The sequence below is a fragment of the Cetorhinus maximus genome, chromosome 5 (assembly GCF_964194155.1).
Source record: "Cetorhinus maximus chromosome 5, sCetMax3.hap1.1, whole genome shotgun sequence".
Taxonomy (NCBI): domain Eukaryota; kingdom Metazoa; phylum Chordata; class Chondrichthyes; order Lamniformes; family Cetorhinidae; genus Cetorhinus; species Cetorhinus maximus.
In genome coordinates, this window is record NC_135883.1 from 167,374,641 (window position 1) to 167,397,473 (window position 22,833).

Genomic DNA, 22,833 nt, shown 5'->3' on the forward strand with positions numbered 1-22,833 from the left:
CTAGGTGTCTAAAAGCCCCCACATTCCAGAGCTGCAACATAGCACCAGTCCTGCCATCGTTACTTATGTTATTTAATTTAATTTAATTAATCACTTAATTAACTTAGACTAATTCCTACATATGCCACACCTCTTTCCCCTCGTGCACCGAATTCCCACATGAACCCTAATTCACTTCTCACTCGGTCTCCGTCTCGCTCCAGTGTAGTCACCAGTCTCCTCACATGCCCCTTACTAATAATCTTTTTGTATACTCTTTGGATACTCTTTGTATCCTCCTCACAAATTGCTTTTCTGCCTATCTTTGTATCGCTGGCAAATTTTGTTACAATACACTTGATCCTTTCATCCAGTTAATAAAGATCCTAAACAGTCGTGTCCCCAGCACTAACCCCTGTGGCACTCCCCTCTCCCACATGCAACTATAACACCTCCAAGATCATGAACTCTTATCTTGTGAAGTAACCTTTTATGTCGCACCATACTGAATGCCTTTTGAAAATCCAAATACACTAAATCTCCTGGTTCTTCTTTATCCACCTTGCTTGTTACATCCTCAAAGTACTCTAATAAATTCTTCAAACATGATTTTCCATTCATAAAAACATTTTGACTCCGCCTGATTGTATTATGAGTTTTCTAAATGTCCTGCTACGACCTCCTTTATAATGGATTCTAGTATTTGCCCAATGACAGATGTTAGGCAAACTGGCCTACTTTCTGTCTCCCCACTTTCTTGAATAGAGGTGTTACATTGGTGGTTTGCGATGTCCTGGGCTGTGATGATTGTCTTCCATAACCAAAACCATTTCTTTTATGCCAATATTGACCCAAGCCCTTTGATAGATTTTCCCCAAATCCCCAATGACCAGTTTTATCAAGGTTACTTGGTGTCATCCTCAGCTGAGTACTGCCTTGTTGTCAAGACATGTCACTCACAGCCCATCTGTGGAATTCACTTTTTGTCTTCATGTCTGAAACTGAACTGGTGGAAGTCAAACTGAGCACTGAGTAAGCAACAATATAGCATTGTACTGGAGCCGTTTGTTTAGATGGTAGTTTGCTCTGGAGCACAGGTCTTCAGCACTACTGCCATTTCTTGATCTCTTGTGGAGTGAATCAAATTGACAGAAGGTGGGGACCTCAGGGGAAGCCTGAGAAGGATTATCCACTTCGCACTTTTGGCTGAAGATGGTTGAAACACTAGCCTTGTTTTTTGCATGCACATGCAATACTCTGGCATTGTTGAGGAAGAGATGTCATAGAATCTTCTCTTCCCATTTGTTGTTTAACTGTCACCATCATTATTGACTGCATGTGACAGCACTGCAACAATATATGTTCTTAATTGGACTCGAAACGTCAACTCTTTTCTTCTCCACCGATGCTGCCAGACCTGCGTTTTTCCAGGTAATTCTGTTTTTGTTTATGTTCTTAATCTATCCCACTTAGCACAGTGGCAGTGCAACACAGTCGAGGGTATCGTTCTTGTGACGACAAGTTTGGTCTCCAGGAGAACTGTGCAAGCGCCACTCCTACCAATACTGTGACAAGTAAGATGGAGTTTCTCACAATTACCTTTTAGACAGGGGAGTCCATACTGCCCAATGTGCACAAGCATTCTGCAAGACTCTTTAAACTTGTCCACAGGGGCCAGGTAACTCAGTTCTATTTATGCTTATATTTCCCACTGATTTTTCCTGTTTTAAGTTACATGGGCCTGGAAAGAGCTGCTTCACAATGCTGGATAAGCCTTAATTCAGGTAAATCCATGAGGTGAAGTGGCTTATTCCCTTGTGTTGATTCCCTCATCAACTTCTGCAAACTGAGAAGGGCAGCTAAGCTGTAAGGACTAACCAGCTCTGTCAGTGGAGATATTAATGAGTCACTCGGTGATGAATATTGAAGCCCTTTACCCTGGGTAGATTTTGTCTTTTCTACCCTCTGTACTTCTTGCAATGGTGTTCAAGGTGGAAGAGTACTGATTCATTAGCTGAGGAAGAGCCTATGGTAATAATCAACAAGTATCCTCTGTCATTTTTGGCTTGAGTCATGAACTTCACATGATCCAAGGCCAAAGTTGAAAACTCCTGAAGGCTCCCGTACTCAACTTTATACCACTGTGGGCCATCTATGATGGGTTTGTCCTGCTATTTGGGCAGAAATTACAGGGATAGTGATGGAAGAGTCTGGGATGTTAGCTGATAGGCATGATTTTGTGAGTATGACTATGTCAGGCTATTCCTATTTTAATACCAGTCCCCAGATTCTGGTGAGGGGGACTTGTCAGGAAGATATAGTCATTTTCATAATGTTAGTGTGTGCGTCTTAATTAACATAAAGACAGCTGGTCTGAAGGATTTAAGGTAAGAAGAGAAGTTAGATTTGAAATGCTAAGTAGGTAAACATGTGTGAAGTTTTACAATGTGAGGTGTAAAGGGAACATTTGTATTTTCAAATAAACCAAAGTAGCTTGAATTCAAAGGAGTGGATGAAATGTTACACCTAGCCTGAAGAAGTTAAGAAACAGTGTGTTTATTTTTCCCAGTGATTACTGATAAAATTAGTACTATGTTAGATTTTTATTATTAGAGAGGTAAAGTAAAAAGACATAGTGAAACAATGGCCTGAATCTTCTGGTCGGCATGCAGGGGCCGGCCCTGCTCGCCGATGCGTAAAATGACACGCGGTGACATCGGGCATGCATCCTGATGTCATCGCGTGTCATTCTGATCTTCAGTTCGGTGGATGCGTACTGGAGTTGGCTGCCCACCCACTGAACTGTCAAAGGCCTATTAAGACTGATAATAATCTAATTAAGTTGGTTGTCTGGGCTGCCCGTCCAATCTTAAGGCTGGTGGGCAGGCGAAGAACCCAGGCGACCTTTGCATTTATCATGAAACATCATCCACGGGCGGGATGAGGTTTCATGAAGTGTTTATAAATTGAATAAAAATGTTATATTAATTCATTGACATTTCCCAGCTCATGTGACTGTCACATGAGGGGACATGTCTGAATATTTTTTTTTCTTTATTTCAATTCATAATAATCAAACTAATCTCCCTAAGGTAGCTCTGTGCCTCAGGGGGATTTCTGCACTCTTTCATGCGCATCTTCAAAAGAGCGCAGGCCCCGACTCTCCCTGCTCCCCCCGCCTGCACAGGGGGTGCTCAGCGCTTCCGGGTGTGCATCACGCTGGGCGGGACTTAATTGGCCTGCCCACTTAAAATGGCTACATGCAGCTGATTGTGGGTGGCGATTGGCTGTGTGCCCACCCACTCCTGCTCAGGCCTCCTGACGAAGAGAAAATTCTCCCCAATGGGATTTTGCATTCAAAGGGGAAAATGTGTATAAAGGAGAGAAGGCTGTGTGTAAGGGCAGGTATTGTAAGATCTAACACAAGTGTGAAAAGCCTCCAGCATCAAAGCCTCACGCTGCTGTCCACAAGGAACTGAAGCTGAGAAAAACTCACATTGAATTCGACTGTTCAGTTCAGGATATTGTGTTACTTTGCCTGGGTCTTTTAAAATCTGTCTTACTGTTGCCTTAATGGAGGTGTAACTGGGAGTTAGATTAACTAGGGGAACCAGGAGTTATCAGAGTAGTAATTTGTAAACAAATGTATGTGCTTAAAATCATTTCTTTTTTATTAATAAAGGTTTAATTTAGCTTTGAAAAAAACCTATAAGACCCAGTAGTCTTATTACTATTGAGTTCAAGGCACACCTCTCGAAATAAATACAAATTGTAAAATAGTTGTCACAGTTGTTTCAAGTTTCCCTTTGGGATTTAAACGGCTCAGCATTTTCCATCTGCTGTGTCATAACAGACTGTATAGGATCTGCTGGGGTGAATATGTTTCTTTTATGTCCTTTGATGTATAGATGGAAGCATATGGCTGGTCAGTTTATTTGTGTTATCAATTGCTAATTGTTTTATATAAATGAGTAGCTTGCTAGGTCATTTCAAAGCGCAGTTAATAAAAACAAATGGGCAAGGGACTGGAGTCACGCGTATGTCAGACTGGGTAAGGATGGCGGGGGACCTTCTCTAAAGGACATGAAAAGCCAATTTGGGACTTCTGGCAGAACAATACATTCATGGTCACTTATATTGATATCAGTTTCTTACTTCTATGATTTTAAAAAGAATACTCAAATTCTCAAATTGTTATGGCAGGTGCGAGAATGGGTGTTATTTTAAAAATTATTTTGGGGGGATATTGTGTTATTCTGTAAAGAAAGCTAAGTGTCTGTGTGTGATTTAATTAAGCTGGGCAAGAGTTTGACAGTCAGGTTGTCTGGGGGTTAGGAAACATGAAAAGGATAGATATGTTAAATTGAAGTACAAGTAAATAGGTTAGATCTAACATTTGCATTTTTATATAAGTTGAGAGTTTGTTTAAATACCAAAGGGGAATCAGATGTGAAAAGAAAAATGTTTGCATCTTGCACGAGGTCATAGGTAAACAAATAGGGGGGAATATGATATTTTATTGAGTCAGAAGCAAGATCAAGATGGAAACATGAAATATTTTATTTGGAAGCGTTTGAGTTTCAAAGAGGTGTGAGAACAATGGAACAAAGATGAATGGGAAAAAGGTATATTACAGTTACTGTGGATTGCTGTTGGGCTGGGGAGAGAACTAGAGATGGCTGAAGATAGCTGGAGCTGTTTGAGCTGTTGAGGTGGCTGGAGTGGTGGGCTGGAGGCAGATGCAGTTTGAATCCAGTCAATCCTATCCAGTCAAGCCAGAAAATTCTTGGGTTGCAGCAAGCAGTTTTATTCTGAACAGAGTTCCACTGCAGAGTGGAAGAGGGTAAAGGTCATGTGGTACACCTTTATTGAAGTACAGCAGTTTGCCTTGTGTAATATTACTGGATTTCATATTTAAACATCTATAAGGAAGTGTCGCTGGAAGGTGTTTACTTGTAGGTTTGACCAGGTAGAGTTTTTGGAGAAATGTTTTGTAAGACTAACCTTAATTGTGTAATTGTAATCTTGTGTGCTTAAGTTCTTTTATTTATGTGAATAAAGCTTTTATCTTTAATTTTTAAAATCCAAAAAAATGTTACTAGACATCTTACTGCTGAGATCAACACGTCTGCTTCTTTGTTTCAGAATACAAAAGAAAGGTTATGGCCTGTAAGCCAAGCTTCCCTCTGGGATTTAGTTTGCACAGCAATTAAAATCAGCTGTGGTCGTAACACAGGATTTAATCTTATTAGTCCAAGTGTCTGGATTTTTAGTCCAGGAACATATCTGCACCACCATACCCACTAAAACCCAGATGGTTGGTTATGTATGGTTCCTATGTGTAACACTTCACTCACAGCGCAGTAGGAAGTCTTATGGATTAGTTGCTCGCATCCCTGTGTCTAAGCTAGAAGCTCCAGGGTGAAGTCACATTCCCAGACATTTTGGCCATGGAAGGAGTGTTCATGACGCAGTTCAACTGATGATAATAAACCTGCTCATCCATGCAAAACTTTCCAAAAGGAAAAGAAAGTGTGTGAAAGTGCAAAACATTCAGTGTGTATGTGCTGCTCCCTGGTGTAAATTCCAGAAAAATCAGAAAATGCTGTGCACTTTTGGAATAAGTCTGTATATCCACTAAGTTTAAATGTTATGGTTACTTGTATTTTAGCAACTTTGATAATTATTGGCTGGTATTAATTTAATGTGCAAGGTGAAAATGGGCATTAGGTCTTTTTTAAATTCATTCACATGACGTGGGCTTTGCTGGCTGGGCCAGCATTTGTTGCCCATCCCTAGTTGTCTTTGAGAAGGTGGTGGTGAGCTGCCTTCTTGAACCACCGAAGTCCATGCGGTGTGGGTACACCCACAGTGCTGTAGGGAAGGGAGTGAGAGACCGATAGGCTATGTATCCAGGACACTTAGCACATCTGAAAAAGGATATTCTCAGATTGAAAAGGAAGATCTGTCGAATATTTTTGTTATAATAAAATTCCACTAATACATGCGTGAGCAACCTTTCACGGAAGTATCCGACCACGAATCACTTTTGGATCTGTTTATCAAGGAAAAGGTCATACCGCCCATAGCTTCTGCACGAATACAAAGATGGGCCCTAATTTTGGCAGCATCTGAATACACCATTGTACATAGACCAGAGATCCATAGAGTCAATGCTGACGTCCCAAGTCACCTTCCTTTGCAAGAGAACAATGACCACATTCCAATTCCCCAAAAACTCATGTTAGTGATGAATTTCCCAGATTCCTCACCAGACTGCCAGGCAGATAAAAAAACTGGACAAGTCGTGATCCAGTCCTCTCTCGAGTGAGAGACCAAGTGTTACATGGTTGGTCCCAGGAACCAGTCTCTAATGAATTGAAGCCATTTTTCAAATGAAGACATGAGATGAACAGTCAAAATGGTATTCTATTATGGCGTGCATGAGTTCCCTTCTCAAGGAAGGGAACCACTCTTAATAGAGTTACACAGTGCCCATCCAGGAATCTCACGAATGAAGATGATAGTGCAAAGTTATCTTTGGTGGCCGGGGATGGATGGCGATATTGTGAATGTGGTAAAACACTGTGTGCAATGTCAACAGCCTCAAAAGTTGCCTGTGCCTTGGAACCATGTTTCTACTGATTATAGATGCTCATTCTAAGTGGTAAAGTCACCAACATCAGGGGCTACTACAGACAAACTGCCAGAGCTTTGCCATCCATGGATTGTCCGAGGTAATCATCTCAGATAATGCTACTGCATTTACGAGCGCTGATTTTCAATGATTTGTCGACATCAATGGTATCAACCGCATGAAGACTGCACCGTACCATCCGTCATTTAACAGACTGGCAGAATGAGCATACAAACTTTTAAGGCAGGAATTAAAAAGTTAACTGGTGAATTGTTGGAAACTAGGCTTGCTTGTTTCCTCTTTCACTCCAGAATAATCCCCCACACTACGACAGGAGCAACACCTTCAGAATTACTGATGAGGTGCCATCTTCGGACAAGACGAAGCCTGATGCTTCCCAACTTGAACTAGGAAATCCCAAGGCCCAGGGTTATGCTCTGGGCACATGGGTTCAAATCCCACCATGGTAGCAGATGGAATTTAAGTTCAACTAATGGATCTGGAATTGAAAGCTAGTCTCAAATAGGGCTCACCTCTTACTGGCAGTTAAAATTTTGCGCAAATTTCCCTTTCATATTGACTGGCATCCTCTTCTCATTTTCTCTTTCAGTCTCATTTGCGTCTTCATTTCCCCTCTCAACTTATTATATTTGACCTGATTCTCGCTTGAAGAATTCACCTGACATACAGCATACATCGGTAACCTTTCATCAGAACAGGAAAAAATTGGAAATAGGACAGGTTTAATAAGCAAAGAAGCAGCGAAAGGAAGGAGGTGGAAACAAGAGGGAAGATCTGTAATAGGTTGGAAGACAAAGATTGAATGACAAAAAAAGGTGACAATACAAAGGAAAATGATAATAGGACAAGTAAAGAAACAAAAGATGTGTGTCGAGGAGATGTAAATGAGGAAGTAGAATCATTACCAATAGCTTTCAACCAAAAACCAAAATACAAAAATGGTGAGTCCAAAGCTTACAAAACTGCCTAGTCGAAATATTGGATGCAGTTTCACAAGCTTTTGGTCATCTTCTCAAATATGTCCTGAGGATTTGCTTTATAACACTCCTATGAATTATCTTGGGATATTTTATTACATAAACGGTGCTACGTTGTAAATTATCCTGGTGCAGAATGAGGTGTCAACCTGGTGAAGCTATAATACAGGACCACTTGTGTGCCAAACAGCATACACGGCGATAGACAGAGCTAAGTGATCCCACAATCAACGTATCAGATCTAAATTCTGCAGTCCTGCTACATCCAGTTGTGAATGGTGGTGGACAATAAAACAACTCACTGGAGGAGGAAGCTCCACAAATATCCCCATCCTCAATGATGGGGGAGCCCAGAACATCAGTGCAAAAGATGAGGCTGAATCATTTGCTACAATCTTCGGCCAGAAGTGCTGAGTCGATGATCCATCTTGGCCTGCACCAGAGGTCCCTGGCATCACAGATGTCAGTCTTCAGCCAATTCGATTCACTCCACGTGATATCAAGAAATAGATGAAGGCACTGGATAGTGCAAAGACTATGGGCCCTGACAATATTCTGGCAATAATACTGAAGACTTGTGTTCCAGAACTTGCTGCGCAACTAGCTAAACTGTTCCAGTACAGCTACAATGCCGGCAACTACCCGGCAATGTGGAAAATTGCCCGGGTATGTCCTGTACACACAAAAAGCAGGACAAATCCAACCCAGCCAATTACCGCCCCATCAGTCTACTCTCGATCATCAGTAAAGTGATGGAACGGGTCATCAGCAGTGTTATCAAGTGGCGCTTGCTTAGCAATAAACTGCTCACTGACACTCAGTTTGAGTTCTGCCAGAGCCATTCCGCTACTGACCTCATTACAGCCTTGTGTTCAAACATGGACAAAAGAGCTGAACACCCAAGGTGAGGTGAGTGACTGCCCTTGACATCAAGGCAGCATTTGACCAAGTGGGACATCAAGGAGCCCTAGCAAAACTGGAGTCAATGTGAATCAGGGGGAAAACTCTCTGCTGGTTGGAGTCATAGCTAGCACAAAGGAAGATGGTTGTGGTTGTTGGAGATCAATCATCTGAGTTCCATGATATCACTGCAGGAGTTCCTCAGGGTCATCAATGACCTTCCTTCCATCATAAAGTCAGAAGTGAGGCTGTTTGCTAATTATTGCTTAATGTTCAGCACCATTCACGACACCTCGATACTGAAGCAGTCCATGTCCAAATGCAGCAAGATGTGGCCAATATCCAGGCTTGGGCTGACAAGTGGCAAGTAATATTCGTGCCACACAAGTGTCAGGCAATGACATACTCTTTTGATGGAGATCTAACCATTGCCCCTTGGTAATCAATCGCATTACCATCACTGAATCCTCCACTATAAACATCCCAGGGGATACCATTGACCAGAAACTGAACTGGACTAGCCATATAAATACTGTGGCTACAAGAGCAGGTCAGAGGCTAGGAATCCTGCATTGAGTAACTCACTTCCTGACTCCTCCAAAGCCTGTCCTCCATCTGCAAGGCACAAGTCAGGAGTGTGATAGAATACTCACCGCTTGCCTGGATGAGTGCAGCTCCAACAACAGTTGAGGAGGTTGACATCATCCAGGGCAAAGCATCCCACTTGATTGGCACCTCTTCCACAAACATTCACTCCGTCCACCACCAGTGCACAATAGCAGCAGTGTGTACCATCTACAAGATGCACTGTAGGAACTCACCAAGGCTCCTTTGACGGCACCTTCCAAAGCCACGACCACTACCATCTAGAAGGACAAGGGCAGCAGGTAGATGGGAACACCACCTGGAAGTTCCCCTCCAAGCCACTCACCATCCTGATTTGGAAATATATTGCCGTTCCTTCACTGTCGCTGGGCCATAAAACTGAAACTACCTTCCTAACAGCACTGTAGGTGTACTGACACCACACGGACTGCAGCGGTTCAAGAAGGTAGCTCACCACCACCTTCTCAAGGGAAAATGGGGATGGCAATAAAGGCTGGACTAGCCAGCAATGCCCACATCCCGTGGCAGGAGTACATTGGAATAATCATGCTGAGAAGTAACAAAGGCATGGATCAGAACTTTAACAGCAAATCAGCTGAGTCAGGAGATGTTACAAAAGTGAAAATTGGCCATCTCAGTGATGGCACAGAATGGCCTCCTTTTATGCCATACATTTTCTCTGCTTCTACATGGTTGGAAGTTCACCAGAGGGTCAAATATTACACAAAGGTTGCTTTTATTTCTACCTAAAATACAATTATTTGCAGAGTAGATCCATTAAAGTGCAAACACAAAGCAAATTCCAACCATCTGTAATCTTTGGTAATAGTAATCCACATTGACAGAAATATATATTTAGTGAAATTTCCCCCTTTAGCATTGTAATTACCTGTCTGCAATGACCCTGGTACATTCGTGTTTAAACAAAGCAAGCAGTGTCTCCAGATTGGAGCACTCTTCAGCCTTTATGGTCAACATGCCCTGCCAGATGCGAGATAGGTCCCTCAGATTAAAGATGTAATGAAATTTAGCCGGAGTAGGTAGCATTTTCACCTAGAAAAGAATGAAGCAACTTTCAAGATTTTCAAGAAACATTGGAGGTGAAATTCATTTTGGGTGACACTTTAAAACAGGCATTGGTGAACAGGCATTTCGATTTACACACCACATGACTTTTTTCACTGATTTCAATGGAAATGAAACCCAGGTTTGATGGAAAAGAAGTCGTCAATACACTAATGCTCATTTCCTACTTTCACCAACTTCAATTTCACCTTTATTGAAGTTTAATCTAAATTATGAAGCCATCATGTTTTTCATTATTTAAACTCCAAATAAATTACACAATCAGATCAAATCAAGAACATTAAATACAACTAATATAATAGATTAACAGCCTGAAATTTTGATAGAGAAAAAATTGTCTGCCTTGGTTATCATTTTCCAAAATCCCCAGAATCTAGAATAGTCCCAGCACATTGGAAGTTTGCAAATGTAATATCCCTATTCATGAAATGAGTAAGAAAGAAAACAAAGAACTGCAGGCCAGTTAGTCTGATATCAAACGTCCAGAAAATGCTTGAGCCTATTATTAGGGAGGTCTTATCAATTAACTTAGAAAATAATATTATGAAGGCAAAGTCAACATGGTTTTTCAAAAGAGAAATCATTTTTACAAATTATCAGAGTTTTTTGATTGGAAGCACAGAGTGGAGGCAAAGAGGTCCAAGTGAGGCAAGGAATGAGTTCAAATTTAATACAACCACAGACAACAGGGAATTGATATTTATAACTTGAAGCCTAATTAGTTAAATTAGTTAAATAAAATACAATAAAGATGGCAGGGCAGGTGAGGTGTTGCAGCTATAGCATGTGGGTGCTACGGATGCCAGTGTGATCCATGGCAACCACATCTGCAATAAGTGTCTGCAGCTTGGGGAACTTTGGCTCAGAGTTGATAAGCTAGAGTCCAAGCTTCAGACACTGAGATGCATCAGGGAGGGGGAAAGTTACCTGGACACTTTGTTCCAGGAGGCAGTCATCCCTTAGGCTAGTTTCTTCTGATTTGGTTTGTGGTCAGGTACAAGAGGATATGACTGCGCGTGAGGCAGGTATGGGGACCCAGAAGTTAGCAATAGAGGAGCCTCAGCCCCAGCAATTGTCCAATAGGTTTGAAGTTCTTGGAGCTTTTATGGAGAAGAGCAGGGACTGCAACGTTGATGACCGTGGTGCAGGGAGTTATTCAAGTGGGGAGAGTAAAAAGGAATGCAGTTGTAGCAGGGGACAGTATAGTCAGGGGGATAGATACTGTTCTCTGCAGTCGAGAGGGTGAGTCCTGAAGGCGGTGTTGCCAGCCCCCTGCTAGGGTTAAAGACACCTTCTCTGGGCTGGAGAGGAACTTGGAATGGGAGGGCAGGATCCAGTTGTTGTGGAGAAAGGGAGGTTTAGAAATCCAAAGATAAAAGTTGAGGCAATAGAAAGCATCTTGATGTGGGTAAAACCAACTTTTTACAATTTATATAAATGACTTGGTTGAACAGATCGAAGGTATGGTTGCTAAATTTGCTGATGATACAAAGATAGGTAGGAAAGTAAATTGTGAAGAGGACATAAGGAGGCTACAAGGGGACATAGATAGGTTAAGTGAGTGGGCAAAGACCTGGTAAATGGAATATAATGTGGGAAAATATGAAATTGTCCATTGTGGCAAGGAGAATAAAAAAGCATATTATCTAAATGATGACAAATTGTAGAACTCGGAGATTCAGAGGGATCTTGGTGTCCTAATGCATGAATCACAAAAGGCTAGTCTGCAGGTATAGCAAGTAATTAGGAAAGCTAATAGAATATTATTGTTTATTGTGAGGGGAATTGAATATAAAAGTAGGGAGGTTATGCTTCAGTTGTACAGGACACTGTTGGGATCACGTCTGGAATATTACATGCAGTATGGGTCTTCTTATTTAAGGAAGGGTGTAAATGCATTAGAAGCAGTTCAGAGAAGGCTTACTGAACTATTACCAGGAATGGGCGGTTGTCTTATGAGGAAAGTTTGGACAGACTAGGCTTGTATTCGCTTTAGTTTAGAAGAGTAAGAGGCAACTTGACTGAAACACATAAGGTCCTGAGGGGCTTGACAGGGTATGGAGAGGATGTTTCCTCTTGTGGGAGAATCTAGAACTAGGGGTTACTGTTTAAAAATAAAAAGCCACCCATTTAAGACTTCAATGAGAAGAATCTTTTTCTCTCAGAGAATTGTGAGTCTTTGGAACTCCTTTCCTCAAATGGCAGTGGAAGCAGTGTCTGTGAATGTTTTCAAGGCAGAGGTAGATAGATTCTTGATAAACAATGGGGTGAAAGGTTACCGGGGGTAATCAGGAGGTTACAGTCAGATCAGCAATGATCTTATTGAATGGCAGAGCAGGCTCAAGGGCCGAGTTGCCTACTCCTGTTCCTAATTTGTTTTTTCATATGTTTGTGTGTAAGTTCAGTAGGACAGGAAGGAACAGAGAGTTTAACAGTAATAGTGATTCAGAGAGTAATGTCCATGCAGAGGATAGTAGTAAAAAATAAATTAAAGTTTCTTCATCTGAATGTATGAAACATCAGTAATAAGATAGAAAAACTAATGGCACAAATAGAGGTAAATGGTTTCGATCTAATCACAATTATAGGGACATGGTTACAAGGTGACCAATGTTGGGGAATAAATATTCCAGAGTAAACAACACTTCAAAAAGGCAGGCAGAATGGAAAAAGGAAAGGGCTAGCCCGAATAATAAAGGATGACATAAATACATCAGTGGGAAAGGTTCGTGGCTCAGAAAATCATTAAGCAAAATCAGTGTGGGAAGGGATTATGAATAGCAAGGGTAAAAAAGTGATGATGGGAGTAGTTTATAGGGCTCCTAACAGTAGTTATACTGTTGGCCAAAGTATTAAATAAAAAGATATTGAAACTTGTAACAAAAGTAAGGTAACAGTTGAGGGGGACTTTAATCTTCATATAGACTGGACTAATGAAATTGGCAAACGTAGTTAAGAAGTTTTTAGAATGTTTTCAAATGATATGTTGTGGAATCAAATTATGATAAAACTATTTAGATTTAATATTGTGCAATGAGGCAGGGTTAATTAGTATGTCAAAGAAAAGATCCACTCAGAAATAGTAAACATAATACAATTAGATTCCGCATTATGTTTGAAAACAACTCCAATCATAAATAAGAATCTTAAACCTAAACAAACCAATTACATATGGGAAAGCTGGCTTAGGTTCATTGGGTAAATAGGCTAAAAGGTATGACGGTAAATAAACAGTGGGAAACATTTAAAGAAACAATTCAAAATGTTCAATAAAAATACATGCCACTGAAAGACAAAAACTCAACAAGAAAGACCCAACTGTGGCTCACTTAGGAAGTTATGGATAGTATTAGATTGCAAGAAGAGACTACAGCAAGTAAAGGAGAAAATTTGGAAGGCAAATGGCATGTTGGCTTTTATTGCAAGGGACTGGAATACAAAAATTTTATGGGGCTTTGGTGAGACCACACCCGCCATATTGTGTACACTTATGGTCTCCATATCTAGGGAAGGATATATTTGCATTGGAGCTGGTACAGCAAGGTTCAATAGATTGGTTCCTGGGTTGTTCTATGATGAGAGACTGAGTAAAATGGCCCTATATTCTCTGGAGTTTAAAAGAATGAGAGGGGGTTTCATTGAAACTGACAAGATTCTGAAGGGGCTTGACAGAGTACTCCCCTGGCTGGGGAATCTGCAACACAGGGGCACAGCCTAAGGATAAGGGGTTGATCATTTAGGACTGAGGTGAGGGGAAATTTCTTCATATAGGGTTGTGAATCTTTGACATTCTCTTCCCTAGGATGTTGCAGATGCTGTATCATTGAACATATTTGAGGCTGGAATAGATAGATTTTTGATCTCTTTAGGGTACCAAAGGATATGGGGAGCAGGAGGGATAAATAGAGTTGAGGCAGGAGATCTGCCTTGGTATATTAAATGGGGAGCAGGATTGGAAGCCATATGATCCACTACTGCTTCTATTACTTATGTTCTTATGAACTAAGAATGAAAAGGTGATCTCCTGAGTATCAGTACCCAAGGATTTAACTCAGTTATTTTCATGCAAGCTGGCACAATTTGTGGCAGAATTACTCCAAAGAAAATTGCGACCAAGATGTTAAAAATCACTTTTTTCTGCATGTTTTTCTCCTCCCTTTGAAAATGTGCCTTCAATATATATATTGTAATGATATAGATGGCAGAACACTTCCTGTGTTTATGGTTTATTGCCTAGGAACTTCTGATATCTAGTCTTGCAACAGAGCTAATGGTCAACTCTTTGTATTTCTCCTTTCTTATTTAAATAGCCAGGTTTGGATTTCTACTATATACTTAAGATACTCATTTAACCATCATACATACCCAGTCCAGAATAATTTAACAATTACACACAATTACAATAAAACTTGAGTAAATTAAGTTACCTTTTTCTGTGGAAGCAACCAAAGTTGAAGCTCAACATTACACACATAAAACAATACTTCAGGTGCCTTGATGAGAGTTCAAAGGAGAATTATTAGAATAGTCCTAGGGTTGAGGACATCAAATTTTGGAATGAATCACAGCTTCCTCCAGTTGAACATTGGTAAGATTGAAGCCATCATTTCACCTCTAATCATAAATCACACTGTTAAAACCTGATTGGATTTATTGGGAACTATCTTATATTTATGGAATCATTTAGTTTTAGTTTCTCCCCAGTGGAAATATCTTCTCTATGCCTACCCTATTGAACCTTTTCATAAACTTAAAGACATCTATTAGATGACCCCTCTTGTGGATATTGTGTCTAATTAATAATTTATTCAATCATGTTCATAAAATCATAATATTTAAAGGCTAACCATTTCTGATAGTGTCAGTACCTTTGTCCACTGCCAGAGGGTTCTGCCAGTGGCAACGAGTTTTGTTATCATGTCAGTGATTTCAGGGTCGAAGTGTCTGGCTGGGTGAAAATATCCTTTTCCAATAATTCCTGCCGATGATATAAAAATATTCACTGGTTGCTATTTGCATTAATAATTCAGTTTGACAATATAGAAATTTCAATTTTGATTTTCTTGTATAACTCAAAAGGATGATGTCATAGGATCTGAGAAACTCAGGTAATTTGGGATAGTGGAAAGTGACTAAGAAAAGATTCAACATGATGCAACTAATTTAAGTTTATATACTTATCAGGTTAATTGATTCTGCACAACTAACTTTCCAGGACCAAAAACAAAAATTGCTGGAAAAACTCAGAAGGTCTGACAGCATCTGTGGAGAGAAAGACAGAGGTAACGTTTCAAGTCTGTATGACTCTTCTTCAGAACTAAAGAGAAGTAGAAATGTGGTAAGACAGGTGAAGCTGGATAGAAGGCCAGTGATAGGTGGAGGCAAAGAAGAGATTGGAAAAGATGTCATAAACAAAAGGTTGAAGGGGTGTTGATGGTGGTGATACTGGCTAAAGGAGGTGCTAATTAAGAGTAGAAAGCAGGATGAGCAAGTGACAGATGGCCCTAGTGGGGTTGGGGTGGGGGAGGGGTCAGTGCGGGAGGAAAGATTGAAATAGGCTAAAAGGTGGGGATAAAACAATGAATGGAAATAAATTTTTAAAATAATAATAGAAATAGGTGGGAATATATATATATATATATATATAAAATAATTAAAAAATAAATATTTGAAAAAAGGGGGTCAAAAGGGGTGACTCGAAACATTAATTCTGTCCTTCTCTCCATAGATGCTGTCAGACCTGCTGAGTTTTCCCAGCAATTTTTTGTTTTTGTTTCAGATTTCCAGCATCCTCAGTATTTTGCTTTTAACTTTCCAGGAATCTGATCTAACAATCATAATTATAAATGAATTCAAATAAAACAGTTTGGAAGTTTATTTTCTTCTTTAACAATAAACTTAGTGAATGGAATCAAATTCAAGTGAATATACATTTATCAGATGCTTTAATGGCTACTCTGGCCACTCTAACTTTGGCTTTACGTTGGAACAACATAAGGGAGAATTTCTACTATGCGCCTGTGGTGCACTGCGCCAAGGACAAGGTCACCACCTGCTTTTCCTCCCAATTCAATTTGCATGACCAAGCCTCCATGGCTAGGCTTTCTAGTTGCTGCTGGAGAACAGTAGCAAAAGCCCTGCTGCTGGTTATTTTTTTAGAAAGGGATGCCCCCTTGCTGCTTGTGCCGATTCTATGTTACCTGCTCAGCCTCAAGCTTCATGTCAGAAGCAATGATATAATTGAGACATAAAGTGTAGTTAACTGAAGGAGCTATCATTCCAAATCATAACGTGTTTTTTTATGTGAATCAGACATTCATAATTAAACAGACACTCTCCAGCATTCCCACACAGAATACTGAAGCGAAGTGAAACACTTAGAGAAACCATTTACAATGCTGCAATCTCAATGTATGGGAAGTAAAAGCAGAAAAACGTTTGCCGGAACCATCCTAGATTTTCACTAAATGTGGTAGCGGGCGTGAAAAAAGTAATTTTACCCACTGGCCACCATGGTGGGTTTTCACGCTGTATCATCTCCTTCCTGCCTCATAAATTATGCAGTCACGGGAAACATGGTGGATTGCTGGCGCAGGCCTCTGGTTGGCCCGCGATGCCGTTACATTGCCACTTCCTCAAGCCGAGCACCATATTTAAAATGCAGCCACGTGCACACTTCTCAATGCCTGCAACCCAGGACTGCTATGCTGAAAAAAGGGCCCCAAAAGCCAGGAAGATTGCAGCCCCCAGTTCAGTGCCTCATCCCTGGGGCACCTTCTGGATGCTGTGGAGGCCCACTGCAAAGTCCTCTATCCCCTCTCTGACCACAGGAGGCCCATCAGTCTCACCACTCTGGATTGGGAGCGGTGGCAGATGTCATCAGTGGCAACGCTGCACACAAGAGGTCGGCCATCCGGTGCAGAAAATGGATGAATGATCTTGTCTACCAGTGTAAGTCAACTATCTTATCAATCTCAACTCATCCACTCACAAATCCATCACACATTCATTGGCAGCTCAAGGGATATCATCACTCACTCTCTAACACACACCCTCACATCTCCATCTGGCCTCATCGCCTCTGGAGACTGCCTCCCCATCAGTCCATGGCTCCACTCAGCACACATGCACACCTGCCATCCATCTCATTTGGCCCAGCATGTGCCTTGCTCATACTCTCTCCATCTATCTTTATGCAGGACAAGATTGTACGCAATTGCCAGGAGAGCTCCCAGACCGGGGGTAGAGTACCAGGCATCAAGGTCCTCACTCTATTCGAGAGTCGAGTGTTGGAGCTGGCCAGAGAGGACGTCAACTGTTCCTGAGACAACAGTGAGATAAGCAGCAAACACTCACATAAGCATCCTGCATCACATCATTCCTCTTTCAACGCTACTCTGAGTCCACTGTTCTGTCAAATGTTCAATGCGGCTGCCAAGCACTAATAATCTGCACTTCTCTCCTAGGCACATCTGACATGTTGCCCTCAGACAACCATGAGCCTGACCCCAGCACTGGGAGCACCTCAGATGAGGACCCTGAGGCCAGCATCACTGAAGACCCGTCAGGCTGAATTCCATCGCTGACGCCATAGTTGGCCCCCAACAATGTCAACGCAAGAGGGGTGCGGGGCAACTCGATCTCTCTCCAGCCTCCCCTTCTCCTCAAGGAGCCAGCTAGGGGCCATCGGGCACCCATAGGGAGGAGGACCAGCAGCTCAACGCCCCGGGGCCATCCATTCAGGTGACTCCATTAATGTCCAGCCAATCCAAATCCCCTCTTCCTGTGACCCCAGCAGCTCCAGCTCCACAGGTCAAGGAGGGTGCAGCTGGGCCACAGCAGGACACCCAAAGCAGGCCGGGGCCCTCCAGATCTCAGTCCTTCAGACGACGCCCATCAAGGTCATCAGAGACAGGACATAGCAATCAGCAGGCTGCCTCCACCTCCACTGTGGCTGTCTGGGATGCACCAAGATGTAGCGGCAGGGTTAGGAAGGTAAAGCAAATGTAACTCTTTTGAGTCAACCAAATAAACTAAATTAACATAATTAGGGACAAAGTAAAAGGCAGCCCCTTAACGGGAAACTACAAAAACAAAGACAAAATTTGAAGGAAACTTACAGACATTAAACCAAAATGTGACTAATAGGGTCAATAAAACACCCCAGTCCCTGCGGTGCCCACCGTGCAAGGAAGGCCTCGACAGTGTCGGCAGACACCACATGCTCCCTCTCCAGGGACAACCGGCTGCAAACATAGCTACGGGAAAGGGACAGACAATCGGGTCAATGACCCCCTCGATCACCCGCTGCCTGGACCTGTTAATGGCCAACTTGGCCAGGCCCAGGAACAGGTTCACAAGGATGTCCTCCTCCCTTCTGGCCCCCGTCTGCATCGGGTGCCCGTAGATCAGGAGCGTGGGACTGAAGTGCAAACAAAACAACAGTAAAAGATTTTTTAAATAACTGAAAAGGGAGTGCAGCCTACAACAATTAATATATACATGGTCCACGGATTCCACAAGGCCGCAAAAGACGCAGGCATCTTGGGAGTCTGTGAATTGACACAACCTACGGTTGCATGGGACTGCTGTGTGCAACACCCTCCACCCCAGGTCCCCAATGGAAAGTGGGAGAACACCTCCGTAGAGGGCCCCCCACTGAGAGTCTCCATTGCCTGACAGCAACAAGGTATGTCAGGGCGTGTTCAGGCGGCGGGCGAGGGCAAGGAAGTGAAGGGTGTGCAGCAGCAGCCCATACAGGAAACCCCTCCGCGCTGTGCTAAATAACACGGAGGGCATTTCCACAAGGCGGCTCATATTGCAGGGCACCAGCTCCCGAGGGAGGGTTCAGGGCTTGGGGCCAATGTGGAATTCCATCCGAACAGGGGATCGCTCAGATGGAAGACCACCACACACCTGAGCCACCTCGAGACCCAGTATAGCATCGGAGCCAAGCACGACCATCCTAAGGTCTTGAATGGCATTGGCCATGAGCCGGACATCCACAGACGCACGACGCGTCAACTCCTGTGGAAGCATCCAGCCCACTCCTCCGCCACCCAGCACGTCCCCGATTCTGGTCACTCCGGCAGCCACAGTCCTCCTCTCTGCCAGCCACTGAAATGGACAGAGGGGCGGATTCCTGAGCAATGGCTCTCTGACGATAGCCGCTAATCCTGACGGGGGAGAGCTGCGTCGCGAGGCGACCGTGTTCCAGACTTTGATCAGGTCCTGGTAAAAGACGGGCAATGCATGCAAGGAGCCACAAAGGCCCCCCAGGTCTATAAACAGGAGCTGCATGTCATAATTCAGGCAGTGCACCTGGTGGAAGAAATACATCGCCAGGGCACACCATCTCGGAGGAGGCTCAATGTAAAGGTATCGCTGCAGGGCCTGGAGGTAGAAAGTCGCCACCTGGATGCGTAGGCACACCAGCGCCTGACCGCCCTCCCTAAGCAGAAGACTCAGAACCTCAACAGCGACCCAGTGCAGTCTTTTGTTCCAGAAGAAGTCAATAAGCATTCTCTGGGCTTTTGTGACAAAGTCCGGGGGAGGGGTCAAAGTGACCAGCCGGTACCACAACATGGCGGCAATCAGCTGGTTTATGACCAGCACTCAACCCCGGTAAGACAGCACTCAGAGCAGTCCTTTCCAACGCCGCAGGTGAGTGGTGACTCTGGCCTCCAGCTCCTGCCAGTTCACCAGCCAGGATTCCTCAGCAGGGCAGAGGTGGACCCCCAGGTACAGGAGGCTGGTCCTGCTCCAGGTGAAAAGCCTGAGCTCCTCGGGTAGAGGATCCATCTGCCACTGACTGACCAGGAGTCCAGAACACTTGTCCCAGTTGATCCTGGCAGAGGACGTGGCAGAGTAGATCTCCTGGCACTCGTGCATCCTCCACAGGTCAGCTGGGTCGGTGAGCATGAGGAGCATGTCATCAGTGTAAGCTCGGCCTGCGCAGAACCAACTCGACAACCCCCTCAGCAAGAAGCGCAGGGAAGGCTCCAAGCAGATAGAATACAATTGCCCAGACAGGGGGCAGCCCTGTTGCACTCCTCTCCCAAAGAGAAGAGGCACCGTCAGGGACTCGTTAACCTTAACTAGGCATTCTGCAACAGCGTACAGATGTCGGATCCAGGCAATGAAATGCATCCAAGAAGATGTAGTTGCACAGCCTGGGCACGAGTACATAACGTTTACTATTGGAAATAAACTCCCAAAAATGCCTCATGCCTTTGGCTCCTTGTTATGTGTCACTCAGATGTGAAAGCTTGGTTCTACACAAGGACAGGCAGTTGTCTCAGTCCAGGGCCGCTTCCTTGTGCAGTGTGTAATCTTCAGACCAAAGTGATGGCCCAGTTTCACACTCACTGGACACATTACTGATGGCTGCACCTTGATGGTGCTTGTCATTGCTGCCAGAATGTCGTGGGCAGGTGTAACAGAGTTCCATTATTCTCTGTGTGCTCTCAGCGCCTCTAAGGTGGGGCTGGCCCCCCATCTCTTCAGCATCTGTGACCAGTGAGACTGTGCTCCTGAAGGTGGCAGGTGCTGGAGGCTGACAAAGGATCAGGTGCACTTAAAGTTTCACGGCTGCATTTCCATAATGCGACCCTGATCACAGAGGGCAAGCAAGCTGCCCTCAGCCAGACAGGAGTCAGATATTCACAGAGGCATTGTGTGTCCTCACTGCATGTCATTATCTTCCTTCTGGAATTTTGTGACTATTAAGGTCTCCGCTGCATCTCCATGATATGAACATCAGTGCTGAGGGTATGTGGTGCTGCCATCAGCCACACAGGAGTCAAACATCCACAGATGTATGGTGAGGATGTCAGGACCATCCTCACTGCATCTCATCATCATCATCCATGAATCCTGTGGTTATGAGGGACTCCCGAGCACATCTGCCTTGTCTGGCCTGTGCGATGGCCTCGTTGCCGGTATCCTTGACATCGAGGACCTCATCACTGTTATCCCCTTCGACATCCTCTTAATTGGAGGATACATGCAGCTTTTCCATCTTCTCCTCAGCCAGGTCTGTGCCCAGCTGCAGCACCAGGTTGTGCAGTGCGCAGCAAGTGACACCCTCTGGGCACTGTATTGCAGTGTTCCACCGGACCTGTCGATGCACCAGAACTTCATTTTCAAAATGCCTATCATTTGCTCCACCAAAGTCTGGGTCGCAGCATGAGCCTCGTTATACCAGCGCTTTGCTGCAGGCTGAGGCCGCCGCATGGGTGTCACCAGCCATGTCTTCTGTGTGTAGCCCTTGTCCCCAAGGAGCCAACCCTGCAGCCTCTGTGGAATCTGGAAGATGTCAGGGATCTAAGACCTGGCAAGGGTGTAAGAATCGTTGATGGTCCCTGAGCAGACCTGTAGGATGCGTTTGTGGTGGTCTCACACCAGCAGAACATTCAGCGAGTGGAAGCACTTGCAGCTGACATAGTTGATTGCTTGTTGCCATGAAGATCTAAGTGCCATGTGAATTCAGCAATGGCACCCTGCACCTGTGGAAGACTAATGATCTGCACAAAAGCCAGTGCTCTTGCTTCCTGGCTGTCCTGATCCTGGGCGAAATACACAAGGATCTGTGTCTTCGTGAAGATGGCGTCCCTGACCTCCTGGATACACTTGTGTGTGGAGGTTTGCGAGATCCCGTACAAGACACATGTGGAGACCAGGAAGGAGCCACTGGCATAAAATTGAGAGACTCGGTCATTTTCATGGCCATTGGCAGTGGATGCCCTCTATGTCAAATGGAGAGCGCGAGAGGGGCAATGGAGCCATTAACAGTGAGGGAGTGCAAGAGGAATAGCAGGGCCATTAACAGTCAGAGTAAGAGTAGAGCAGCGGGCCATTAAAAGTCAGAGTGCAAGAAGCAGCTTGGCTATTAACAGTGAGAGAGGAGCAGCTTCTCTATTAACAGAGAGAGACGAGCAGCTTTTCTATTAACAGAGTGAGAGGAGCAGCTTCTCTATTAAAAGAGAGGAGCAGCTTCTCTATTAACAGAGAGGGGCAGCTTCTCTATTAAAAGAGAGGAGCAGCTTCTCTATTAACAGAGAGAGAGGAGAAGCTTCTCTATTAACAGAGTGAGAGGAGCAGCTTCTCTATTAACAGAGAGAGGAGCAGCTTCTCTATTAACAGAGAGAGAGGAGCAGCTTCTCTATTAACAGAGAGAGAGGAGCAGCTTCTCTATTAACAGAGAGAGAGGAGCAGCTTCTCTATTAACAGAGGGAGCGGAGCAGCTTCTCTATTAACAGAGGGAGAGGAGCAGCTTCTCTATTAACAGAGGGAGAGGAGAAGCTTCTCTATTAACAGAGGGAGAGGAGCAGCTTCTCTATTAACAGAGAGAGAGGAGCAGCTTCTCTATTAACAGAGGGAGAGGAGCAGCTTCTCTATTAACAGAGAGGAGCAGCTTCTCTATTAACAGAGAGAGAGGAGCAGCTTCTCTATTAACAGAGAGAAAGGAGCAGCTTCTCTATTAACAGAGAGAGAGGAGAAGCTTCTCTATTAACAGAGGAAGAGGAGCAGCTTCTCTATTAACAGAGAGAGAGGAGCAGCTTCTCTATTAACAGAGGGAGAGGAGCAGCTTCTCTATTAACAGAGAGAGAGGAGCAGCTTCTCTAT

General features: G+C 43.7%; 1 protein-coding gene across 1 annotated transcript in view; it reads right to left on the reverse strand.

The window, feature by feature from the left end:
- The window catches only part of LOC144681151 (dynein axonemal heavy chain 8-like), a 1,659,468-nt gene that overhangs the window by 136,621 nt on the left and 1,500,014 nt on the right, over window positions 1–22,833 (reverse strand). Inside the window, exons 57-58 of the mRNA XM_078542878.1 lie at window positions 15,075–15,184; window positions 10,010–10,173 (exon numbers count right to left, since the gene is read on the reverse strand). Coding sequence (XP_078399004.1) covers window positions 10,010–10,173; window positions 15,075–15,184 — 274 coding nt within the window. The remainder of the gene's footprint in view (window positions 1–10,009; window positions 10,174–15,074; window positions 15,185–22,833) is intronic.